The 12,640-nt window shown below is 44.4% G+C and overlaps 1 protein-coding gene across 9 annotated transcripts in view; it reads right to left on the bottom strand.

Annotated features, from left to right (window-relative positions):
• dac (dachshund) overlaps positions 1 to 12,640 on the bottom strand; it is a 182,960-nt gene that overhangs the window by 152,480 nt on the left and 17,840 nt on the right. For 6 of the 9 annotated variants that reach the window (XM_067357063.1, XM_067357059.1, XM_067357060.1 and 3 more), the window contains exon 2: positions 812 to 850. The exons of the other annotated variants lie outside the window; for them this stretch is intronic. In XM_067357063.1, coding sequence (XP_067213164.1) covers positions 812 to 850 — 39 coding nt within the window. The remainder of the gene's footprint in view (positions 1 to 811; positions 851 to 12,640) is intronic. 9 annotated transcript variants of the gene reach the window in all.

Here is a 12,640-nt window from a genome sequence, read left to right as displayed (position 1 = left end):
TGTAATACAAAATAAGGAAAAACGAAGAGAACTTCTCTCTACTTTCACATTTATATCTCAAAGGCCACGAAGCATCGAGAGGATAAACATAGAAAGTAATCTTCCGCGGAAACTTAAATACGCACTTAAATCAGTATTGTGAAGACATGTAAGATGCAAAGGGAAGAATGGAGTGCTCGCTATTCGTACTGCGTTGAATTCTGTAACAGGACGGTAATAGTGGCGTACGCGCCGAAAACGCGTTTTGAAAAGAATCACCGAGGGAGAAGAAAAGATTGCGCCGCTCAAAATCTGTATCCGCTCTCGTCGAGAGGCCGAGGCGTGCGCGTAGCCGGAGAAAACGCGGAGACGAAGAAGAAGCAGAAGAAGGAGGTTCCGGATGGGAAGCGAAAGACGGCCAAGAGGGCGTTAACTGAACTTTAATGGAGATCATAGATAAAACGTTCTGGCGGACCAGGTTGAAAGAACTCTTTGACGGATTACGCCTAAATCGTATCTATCTCCTCTCGCGTCTCCGCACCTCTGAGAGAGATCATCGTGTATATATACAGGGTGTCCCGACCATATCATCCGTTAATAGAGATTCTTAAGATCATTTGGAAACGAAAATCTTTGTAAAATAATATTTTAAACTGAAAGTGTTTAAAGTTGACCGATCAGTTTGTCAAAAATTCGCGCGCTCTGGCACCCCCGCATATTGATCTTGGAAATCTACTATTAACAAATGATATGGTTAATCTAAGATATATTGTCTTGTGTGCGTATATTCTTTTATAATAATATTAAAATAAAATAAACTAGATCGACTTACCGATATGATGCGCAGCAGCGGAGCTGTTCACATGCTAATCTGTAACATACAAAAGACATCTAAATTATAGCAGCGTTTAAAATAAATATTTAAGAAATTATTATTACGCACATTAAACTTTTACTCTTCTCTCTTTTCTGCAAATATCTGATGAAAAAAATTATATATTTCTATTTAATAACTATAAATATTAAAAATTACAACTTTTTCACTGAATATTTCAAAGTTTCTATGTGCGTTACATCTCACATAATATTTTACGTGCAATATTTTGTTGAATAACAAATAAATGATTAATTACCTAAACGTTGCTCCGCCGGCGCCCGATGCTCATCCTGAGCCTTCTCCTCCTCTCAGTCCTCACAATACTTCAAACACTCATACGCGTTCGCGACCCGAATACGAAAATCACCCGATATTTTCAACTACACTCCCGATACGTACTTCGTCATATTAAGACAAAGATGCAACTCAGATATAATCGCACGGAATACACGTTCGACACTCTTCGCAATAGGTAACGACGGAAAAAAATGAGACGAAAAACTGTGGGAAGTAGTAAAGGAAGTAATATTGGAGAGGATAATGCGCCGATATGGAATAATCTGCTACGTCCAAGCGTCGCCGTGCGAATAATAACAGGACAATAACAAACACAAGGTCGCGCTGATTCCGAGTTAAAAGAATGCGGGGAATAGAGAGCAACAGTGTGCGTACAAATACATAGCGCGAGAAAGAGAGAGAGAGGATGTGGAGCGCGCAGGCTAAGTACGATGACGAAACAAATCCACTACACGCCGCAAATCGGCCTAGAAGCTTTTAACACTAGAGTCGAACTTTATCGAACATTTATTGAAATCCAGTTAAAATCGAGTTTTCAAACTCGATTTCGATAAATGTTCGATAAATACCCTATTGTTAAGAGTTTCCAGGCCGACTCACGGCAATTAGTGGGATTGTTTTCGGCACCCTTAGCCTGCGTGATCTATTCCTCCCCCTCCCCCCTCTCTCTCTCTCTCTTTCTCTTTTGCGCTATGTATCGACACGCACATTGTTGCACACTACTCCCCGGATTCTTCCGAGTCGGAATCGGCTCGACCTTCTCCTTGATATGTTTATTGCATCCTTATTATTCACACGGGGGCAGATTATTCCATTCCGGCGCTTAATCCTCTTTAATATTACTCCCCTTACCACTTCCCGCAGTTTTCCATCTCATCCTTTTCCGTCATTACCTATTGCGGAAAGTATCGAACGTATATTCCGTGCTCGAATTATATTCGAGTCACATCGTTGTCTTAATGTGAAAAAGTACATGTCGGGAATGCCGTTTAAAATATCGGGTAATTTTCGCATTCGCGTCGCGAACGCGTAGGAGTGTCTTGAAGAACTGCGGGGACTGAAAGGAGGATGAGGAGGCTCAGGAGAAGCATTAGGCGCCGGCGGAGCAACTTTAAGGCGAGTAATCATTTATTTGTTGTCTGTTATTTGCAAAATATTGCACGTATTATGTGATGTAACGTACATAAAAACTTTGATATTCAGTAAAAAAGTTGCAATTTTTAATATTCACAATTATCAGATAGAAATATATAATTTTTTAATTAGATATTTGCATAAAATAGAGAAGAGCGATACTTTAATGTGCATAATCATTTCTTAAATAATTATTTCAAACGCCGCTGCAATTTAAATGTAATTTGTATGTTACAGATCAGCAGATTATGAACAACTCCGCTGCTGCGTATCGTGCCGGTAGTCGATTCAATTAATTTTATTTTATTTTATATAAGAGAATATATTTAAAATTATTATAAAATATACAAGGTGTCTCAGACCAATCGTACCACTCGTTAATAACAAATTTCTGAGGTTTCTTATGTAGTAAAAATATAAAACTCAATGTGCGAGATGCCTGAGTAAATTTTTAACGATCCGAATGGTTCACACTTTTTATTTAAAAACTATTGTAACCCCGACATTTTGATGTAAAGATTTTCGTCTCCAAATGACCTCAAGAATCTGTATTAACGGGTAATACGGTTGATGTGGGACACTCTGTATATATACCTGAAGACTTCGCAGCGAGGGTTCGAGTTGAAGCTAAGTGTTATAATACCTGAGACCCGATGGACTTACGAGCGGAGGGAAGATGGAAAAACTGACAGGAACGAGGGGGAGGAGAAGCCCGCTCACTACCGTGCGAGGAGGTATTCTTCGGCGTAACCGACGGGATTCCGAGGTATTCTCGGCCTTCGCCCCGCGCCCCCGGGCTGCCTTTTGTCGGTGGCGTTCGGATCAGTATCGTTGTCACGATCTGCCGACTCCTGGATGCAACATCGCCTCGGTTGCGGCCGCATCGACGCGCGAACTGTGCACCGACGCGCGGCCGCTTGATTCCTCTGCCGAGATCCGCCGCGGCGATTTCGGATAACGGAGCTGAACATTTTATTACGTGGCACGATAGCGCGATTGGTGGGATCATTAAAGGATCGTGCGCCGCACTTCATTTAGAGACGGATTTAATCTCCCGCCTCGTGAAGATTTTTCCCGCCGACATTTATTATGCGCGGTATGCGCGGATAGTTTGCCAGTATTGTGCAAAGATCGGTACTTTTATTATCTTTATCCCGGTGGCGAGCTATAACCGCGTATTAAAAGCGTGCGTTGGTTTCTGAAAACTGGGTCAAGCGGATGCTTCGGCCGCAACGATTTTGTATTGTTTTCGCAAATATTTATTGATTTTACATCTCACATGATCACGATCTTTAGATAGATTATATGATCTTTATTTTGTTAGACGAATGAAGCGCAAATAGAGAAATCATATGGAGCTTTAAATAAAATGAAACTGTCTCGAAACAATTAATACATATTTATGCTCGATGTTATTCTCAACGGATGTATCCGGCTTACGGATAAATTGCGACTTTGTCACTTTGTCTCTTTATGCGAAAAATCGGCGAGCGCGACCCTACCAGCTGCGCGGAAAAATGTCGCTTTTTTTTGGCCCCTGGTAAACGAGAGATTTCCGGCACCCTCTCTGGCGAAGGAGTGCCGCCACGCGTACTTTCCGCCCTTTTTCCCATTTCCTCTGTCTCTTTCTCTCCGTCTGAATTCGTACTCGCGTTCATCGAGAGGACGGGAGAGGAAGTGAGAGAAAGAGAAAGAAAGGTGGGCGCGAGCGAGAGCTCAACAAGTCGAATAAAAAGCTCATAAATAAAGAGGAGGAATTCTCCCTTGCTCTCTCGAAGCGCCCGGTTGCCCTCGACGTCGCCCGCGCCGTTTCCACCCTCTCGCATCCCTTGCAGTTTCTGCGAATGTCCCCGCGGACACCTGTTGCTGTTGCTCTCCGCGCGCGGCACAGCGACAAAGAGAGAAACGTAGAAACGGGAATTGCCGATCGCGGAAGCGCGAGCGAGAAGCGACGGAAGGGGGACGAGAGGAAATTGGAGGTGCTCGCTGCGTCCTGATTCCTCACCGAGTGTCGACCGTGCGCGATCGCGCGTGATCCTGCCACTACGCCACGACTGATCCACCCTCGACGAACTCGAAACGGAAGGAGGTGAGCGTGACGCCGTGAATAATGTCTCTGCGTTCGCCATTCGCTCTGTGGGTGTTTTGTTGCGTGCTCTTTCCGGCTCTCCATATCGTGTATCATTTGAATTTACCTAACCATAAACGCTCCGGCAAGTTGACACGAAGCTCGCAATGAATATTTAATTTTATATTGAAAATTTTTGCACTATAATTTTTTTAACTCACACGACATTATATCTACGCATTAATTACATAAAAATGTATAATTATATATTTATACGTATATAAAATTTTAATTTTCTCATAATACTTTTTTTGTACAGTATTGTTTCCTCGTGATTTTATTTCATTGCTTCGAATATATGAAGATATAATATCCTCCGCGATTTTATGTACATCCGAAAAGTTTCAAAATGCAGCCGGGAATGAAGATTGCACTTCCAATTAACAGGCAAAGTATCGGAAATGAGAAAAGCAAAACGCAGTCTCTAATTTCGCTTACGAGCTTTATCAGAATGTCATGTCCGATACCATGACAGCACACCGCAAGCGGGGCCACGGGTATCCGAGGCAGCTGCTGATTTGTGATAAATGGAATCCGGGGAACGCGACAGGAGTGGGAATAGTATGCCCGTCGGGTCGTCCCGCTAATTACGGGGTGGCCTCGAATAAATTATAACCGAAAACGCCAACTCGTTTGTATATCGCCGCATTATAATTCCGCGGCGTTGTCCTCGCTGCGGGCAGGAAAACAATAATCCAAGGAACACGGGCGAGGACCCGCATTCTCGAATCGACCTTCTGGTGTATATGAAATATGCGAGGTATTTTATGTTCCAGTATCCGTGCGAATGCGCCGACTCGTCGACGAATGTGTCCATTAACTTATCGCGACCGATCCCTCAGCTCGACAAATTGAATCGAATGTCGACAAGATTATCGAAGGTCCCGGTTTCCCTTTCACCGGGCAATCGATATCATTTTTCCGACATCAGAAAACAAATTGAAACACGATGAGATATATTTAGTTCACTCGGTCGAATCAGCTTTAAGAACGTCTTGATTCTCTAGCGAGAGAAATCTTAGAAACACAATTTGGAGAGTAGAAAATTGCACAACTACTGTGAACTACGATTCAAAAGCAATCGCATTTTCCTAAGTAATAATAAAATTCGGGAAATAAAAAATGAAAGCTTCTCGGCGAGGCAACGAGGCCCATTTGCAAGGATTAACTCCGCGAAATTGGACCTTTTTAAACGTTGTACAACTCGCGTCGGAATAATAAGGCGCCGGCATTATTCCGTATCGAATGCGTTTTCACCCTCTCTTGGAAGCTAAAAAAAAGGGAGCAAGCTCCGTCTGCAAGCTTTCATCCGACTCGCCTAATCCCCCGGGTATTCCGGGTATATTCCTGACGCCGACTCTCGATTACAACTTTTTATTGCATTTCCATTTCATCTCTCGCCCAGCCGAGCAAGGAAACTCTTGCGAGCGACCGGGCATCGGAGTGAGATTGAAACGAATGCGTTTTAAACACGATTATTGCGCCAGGTCTCGGGCAGGAGCGACGGGAGAGGAGGACGTTCGTAATATACGTGCGCACGACGCGAAAATCTTGTCGACGCGACATTTTTAGTCGAAGCAAAATAATTTAACGAGCAATTATTTTCAGCGATCGATAATTTTTTAACGCATAATCATAAATATATAAACGTACCTTCGTTACCGATATCTACTTTATTTGCTAAAAAGTATGGAATTATTAAAAATAAAACCTTTCAATAGTTTAAATAAATAATAATACGCCAGCTTTACGGCGAAACATCCGTCACGTCGTGCCGCTGTTATTTAAATGAATCTTTGGCAAATACACGCATCCTTTTTTTCGTTTTTCTTTTTTTTTATCTCTCGCCCGCTCCGTTATTCACGATATACGAGAAATATTATACGCCAGGAGCTCCAATGCTGCCGGAAGCCACGATGAGATAGCGCTAAGGGCATTTCGTCGGATATAACGCGCACGTATTTCTCCTCTCGACGGGGCGAACTGGCCGACCGAACACACGCACTCTTCGATGCGCACGCGTGATTCCGTTGAACAATGTTGCGGGTGCCTCTACAACAATGATTGATGAAACATATCTCACGGCGGAAGAACTCGAATCACGAAATCCAACGGCTAGAACTATCGCGCGCGCACGATAGGAAAGAGAAAATAGCGCTGACGAGTATAAATTGGGACAGAGATGTTTTAATTTTTTATCTATGCTTCGTAACGTCCGTTTCTCCACGCTCCGTCCGTCCATGTAAGTACAAAGGAAATAAATAATCGCAGGCAGAATGACAATGTGCCGATACAACCAGAGCCATGTCCGCGCATCGGTAGCTACCCTCTCGTTAATGTCTCCTTTTTTCGGCGCGGATCCAAGATAATTCGGGGATGCGTAAAATCCCGCCATTTACAGCGATAATCGAGGCGTGAGTGATATTTGCAAGAGAAAGAAAGAAGAGGGAGAGAGAGAGAGGAACAGAAAAGGGGAGAATGGATGGAGCGATGACGGAGACGATGACGGTAGCGCGCAAGCAGTAGCCAATCTCTCTATCCGACCAGCCTCTCTCTCTCTTCCTCTTTCTCTTCAGAGGCGGTCCAAGGAGGTTTAGGGAGCATTCAGAATGCGTTTAGCTGTCGCCCGGGCGAGGACTGTCGCGTAACTGAATGTCGGCCACCCGTGGCGATCGACGGGGGCGTGAAATCGGTCGCCTCTTTAAATGCGAAATGACACCCGCGGGGCGATTATGTCGACAACGACAGGAGCACGTTGGAAAATAGAGTGCGGTGTCCTTTCAAGAACCGTCGAGCGTGCCGAGCGCAAGAGTGCTGCGCGTGAGATATTACAAGGGCAAGCACCTCGATTCGAATCCGAAAACCCGGTTGCGTCACAGACGGCGTAGTGCGTTAATCCGGACAAAACATCGTGCACCCTCGTTATTCGAGAGATGAGCGGCGTATTTTAATGGTGTATTTTAATATCCGAAGACTCGTTAAATCTAATATAGGTCGTTCTAAAGCTCGATGGAAAATATCAAGAGAAAATTAAATGACTGTAATATAAAGGAAACACGCGCGCTGAAGAAAATATACGTACACGGGAAAAAAGAATTTTGCTGTCACAGCAAAATCGTCGTTACTATTCTATATTAGATATAACAGCAACAAAATTACGTTATCATAATTAATTTTACAAATTACTTGATACATTAGCAAAATCTCGTAAAAACATACTAGTTTACTGCTATAACAAAATATTGTCGCTGTTAATACAAATTTCGATGACGAATAGAAATTAGTTATAATAGCGACATAACTTGCAGATTTAGCAAAATTTATTTCAGCGAATAAAATTAGAATCCGTAACAAATCACTTTGCTTCACATAATAACTAACATTTTGCCATGACAGTGTAAAATTTGCTGTACTAGAAAATTTTTTTCTGCGTATAAATATATCTCTTATTAGATAATTAAAGATTGCATAGAATTTTATCAAACTTGATGTTCTACGAGAAACGTGTGTTTTACAGGGCAATTTTAGTTACAGAGCAAATTTATGACGAGTGCAGCACGTTGCTCGAATAAAGATTAAAAGCGATACGATGGGAAGAGGACTCTAATTTCTTAAGGAACGTGTTGAAGCGAACGGAATCGAAGGAGGCGTGTGTTATTAACGTGGAGCACATACGGTATCCGCGACGCGCATTCTCAATCTCTGTAGCCGGCAGCCCGCTCGCTATGATCAATGCGAAAAAATGCGATTGCCGATAAATATCCGGCGCTGTGCGCTCGTTGGAAAAAAAAAGAAATGCCCGTAATAATACAATGTCCATCTGAAGTCCGGAGTCGAAGAGTCGCGCGGCGCGAGCAAATAGCTGCGCGTCGCGCGCAATCACGATACGCGCGCTCAGATATTGCCATTACCGTGCCCGTGGGATTATTTACGGTTACCATAACTCCCAGGCTCCGTTGCGCTTAAGATCTTGAGAGGCATGTACACGGATGGATGTAAGTGGGAAAAGCACGTATAACCACGAACGATTTATTCAGCACCGGCTGGCGGAAGATTTTTCCTTCTCTCGCGCGTTGACGAAATTACACGGCTAATCATCATTAGTGACGCGACGCTAATTCTCAAGTTATTAATTTTCTTTTAGCCTTATTAACATTGTTACCTCTAATTATTTGCATTTTTTTTTATTTTCATTGTAACGATGCATCAAGGCGGCGTTCTAACGGAAATAACGATCATCGTTCGTTACCCAAAGGAGCGATAGATTCACGGGCGTAAACGCCAGCATCGCGACGCATTTCGTACGTCGTTTCGTGCACGTTAAGCGGCGCGGAGGAGCGACGCGACCCATACATAATGCATATATAGCGTAATATTGCCGACACGCGATTCCGGCGTTCTGCGTGAAGGCGCGTACCCGTCATCGCGTTGCGGTGACAAACAGGTTCGCCGCATGCGAGTCTCACTCGGCCGCACATCCGAGACGTCATATCGTCCAATCGAAAGTGGAAAAAAACTCAAACGAGAAATAATGCAATCGTTAATTATCATGTAAGAATCCTCTCAGACGTGAAAGGCGGAGAGATCGCGGCAGATGAATGTACGAGCTGTTCGAGACGACGAGAAGCAAGAGCGGGCAAGGAAGGAAGGAAACGAGTTCGGAGCGCGCCAGGGCGAAAGGGGAACGCATGCCGCGTAACGCCTCGCGATTCCAGCGTCTAGGATCTAGTTGTTGAATAATTGAAGCGCCCCGCGAGCAGCCCCGCGCACGATCGCGAGGTCCATTATTGTCGTGCGAGGTTTAAAGTGAAAAGCCGAGCTCTCTCGCCATTCGACATTTGACGCTCCGATTTGCCAACAGCGCGATCGATACTCCGGTAAAGCTGAATTCCCTCGCGGCACTACTCGTGACATTACGGAACAGCGTATAGCGTAGCGCGATATCTACCGAGCGAAACTTTGAAAAAGATAAGAAAACATAGAATTGGAAAAAAAAAAAATAATATCTAGTTTTTTTTATACATCACCCACGGTTAGGTTAGGTTCTTTTGCGCAGCGGCCAAGATGCATCGGCGTTATATATGAGCGTATGCTAATGCTTAAACGCATGAAAGCTTAAAGAGTGCACGCGTAACGCTAATGCGCTCCAGACTGGCCGTATTAACGACTCGCGTATTAATGACCCCGCTAGGCGCATTACAATGTCGAGGGCGAGAAAACTAATTAAGAATGCGCAGAGATTCCGGAATAAGGCGCACTTTGGCGTTGCTCGCACGGTAGCACTTGTTATCAGTTAAATGACTATTAAATTCAAGAAATATTCGCGTTATTCACACGCTACTGTGATTACCAACGCCATTAACGTGAAGTTCTTACGTCTGTGTACTGGTGTGTGCGCTTTTTCTATTACGACTTCATTACAAGTTTCTAACGTGGGGAAAAATAAATTGGCTTAATATATTATGAAAATAATTACAAAGCATGACAGATGTATCAGGCAGTGCTATCTAAAACAGCGCACTCAGTGCCAATCAAAAATCAACGAGCGTTAGATACAAAGTCTTAACTCGAGGCAAGTGTGTAATTAGATATTGAATGTGTCTCGCGACGTATTCGCGTCGATTTCACGCGTTCGGCCGCACCGTGCGAAACGTCTTGCGTGCACCACGTGCCGCGAACGTATTGGTATGTTACGCGCGCAAGAGCGTGACTGAAGGAATAGGAAGGACACGCCTTTAAATTATCGCAATGTAACGTTCGCACTGAGAGAGGATCTGTGATAAAAACCGAGAGCCTGAAGCTTCCGCAAAATTAAAAAAAGAACTCGAACATTTAAAAAAAAAAAGAAGAGCGGCAGTGATCGCGACGGCGAATGCATTCACCGACGATTCGAAATAACGATACGATTGCGCTACATGCGAATTAGCGCAATTAGCGTTCACGTCGACATGCGTCTACGGTGAAACTGAACTGGCCGCCGGCAGCGTTTCCGTGATATTTCACAACCGCAGAGGAAAAACACTAACACGCGCAGAGATACCTGGACTCCGAGATAGGAGTGTAACAACTAACGAGCGGCATAATGATACATTCGCTGCCGTTTCAGAAAGACACTGCGACGGACAGACGAAATCTCAGATAAGAGATACGCCGAGTGAACATGGCAGTACGATAATTGTGATGAAGGGATGTAAAACAACAGCTAAAAAGAGAGAACTCGCAGCTCTGTGTGCGGCGGCTTTCAAAAGAATTTTATGTATAGAACTGTTTTCATGGCAGCGGTTCGATGCCTTCAAATTGCTAGCGCTGTCTCTCGGAGGGAAAGCGAGCGCATGAGAGACAGAGTGGAAGAGAGAAAGACAAAAGTTGCGTTGCATGAATATGAAAAAAGGTGTGGAACAGAGAGAGATAGGCAATCCTCGAGTATCCTGCTCGACGCACTGCCAACAACTAGAAGAATTGCAACCGCCGCCGCCGCCGCCGCCGCCGCCGCCGCCGCCGCCGCCGCCGCCGCTGCTGCTGAAACGGTTGGTATCATTAAAACGTAATCACTGCTGTTCGCTAACCCCGGCGATGCTAATTTGTACGTTAATTAATGCCGAGTAGCATTGTGCTTGCTTATGCTTACAGAAGCGATTATTTAGCGCGCGTTACCTAGCGCTAGACGCCTACTAGGCACATTCGCCCGCTCGCTCGTCGATCAAGACGCTCGCGCTTCCTGTTTTCTATCTGAAACGATTACAGCGCACCGTTTTCTCGAGCGAGGTCAGTTTCAATGTGCTCCCGCCATCATCGGCCGCCGTGAAATCCTGGTTATCGAGGACGCAGACACGCGTGCATGCATCGCGTCGCGGAAGAAACGCGTCGGGAAATTCCTCTGTTCATCGATTCGAGCACTCGTAAAATATTTTAAAAAAACCTAATCTTTTCAAATATCTCGCGTTGCGCATTTTTATTACACAACACTAATATTTTTTTTGAACATAGACTGTGCAAAGATACAATTGTTATAAATGATCGTCGCGTCTCAGCAAGCAAATCAGTTTGAAGATTTTAATAAGAATCGCACGTTTCAAGAGTAGCGTTCGAGATTTTGTTACGGGATTGAATATCAAGATTGTTCTATACAAAGCTGAGAAAAAGAATTTCTCGATCCAACAGTGTGCGATCCATTCTGTCGCGTTCATAATTACAAAGCTGTTGCGAGGATCGGACGCATTGTCTAGCCGAGACGAGAGAGAACAGCCGGTATCCTGCTATCCTTCCCGAAGTGCTCCTCTCGTAGGTGCTCGAACGAGGCGCGCGTTTAGTTGCAGCCCGGACACGTTCGTTGTTTCCTCCCAGGGCACTCTCCGCGCCTTCTCCCTCCCTCCCTCCCTCTCTCCCGCTCCTTCTCTCTTTTTCTCCCTCATGTTCTTCATTACCGAACGCTAAACGGCCGCTTCCCACGACAATGGGCTCCCTCGGCTACTTCTTTTGAAATTCCTTTTGTTCCTAGCGGCCACAATGATTCCCCTGCCTCGAGAGGACTCGGCGGTGCGAAGGAGACGCGACCGTTGCTTCTGGATGCAATTTACGGGTCCTCCTCGCCACTGAGATCGGTCGACATACTCCGGCCGCCCCGTAATTAGGACATTCGCGAAAGCACAAGCTGAATCCGTTCGTCGCGAGCATAATTATGCGACAATAAACTATTAACATTAAAGCGACACTCTTCAAGATGCTCGAATATCTTCAACTCACCACTCGCAACAATACAATCGTGTATAAAAAAATATATATATATATTTAAGAGAATAATTGCTTGTAGAGAGAAAAACTATATTTTAAGAAAATATGTATTAATTAAAATTAAAATCGACGTTTACAATTAATTGTTGAATGGCAAAACGAGTGCATGGAATAAAAATTGAGTTGACTCAGAGTTAAGCTTCCATGACAATGCGCAATCCCTTTTTATCAGATAGCAATCGCAAAAGTCGATTTGAAATCGTACAGAATCCGTCGAGATCGGCACACCCCTACCCGATCGACGATATCGGTCAGCTGCTCTCTCATGGATTCTTTGTGCCGCAGGCTGACGGTGCAATTTCGACCCCACCTCCCGTAGCCGTCGAGGCGAGTTTTTTAGCGAATTTAATATTTATACCGAATGACTGATGACTATAATAAAGAAACGGGGTCGTATTGTTCGAAACATTTTTGTCATTGATCGATACGACGCT

Source organism: Linepithema humile, chromosome 6, assembly GCF_040581485.1.
Source record: "Linepithema humile isolate Giens D197 chromosome 6, Lhum_UNIL_v1.0, whole genome shotgun sequence".
Classification (NCBI taxonomy): Eukaryota; Metazoa; Arthropoda; class Insecta; order Hymenoptera; family Formicidae; genus Linepithema; species Linepithema humile.
The sequence above is the reverse complement of the archived record's forward strand: the minus strand, read 5'-3'. Positions and strand labels throughout refer to the sequence as shown.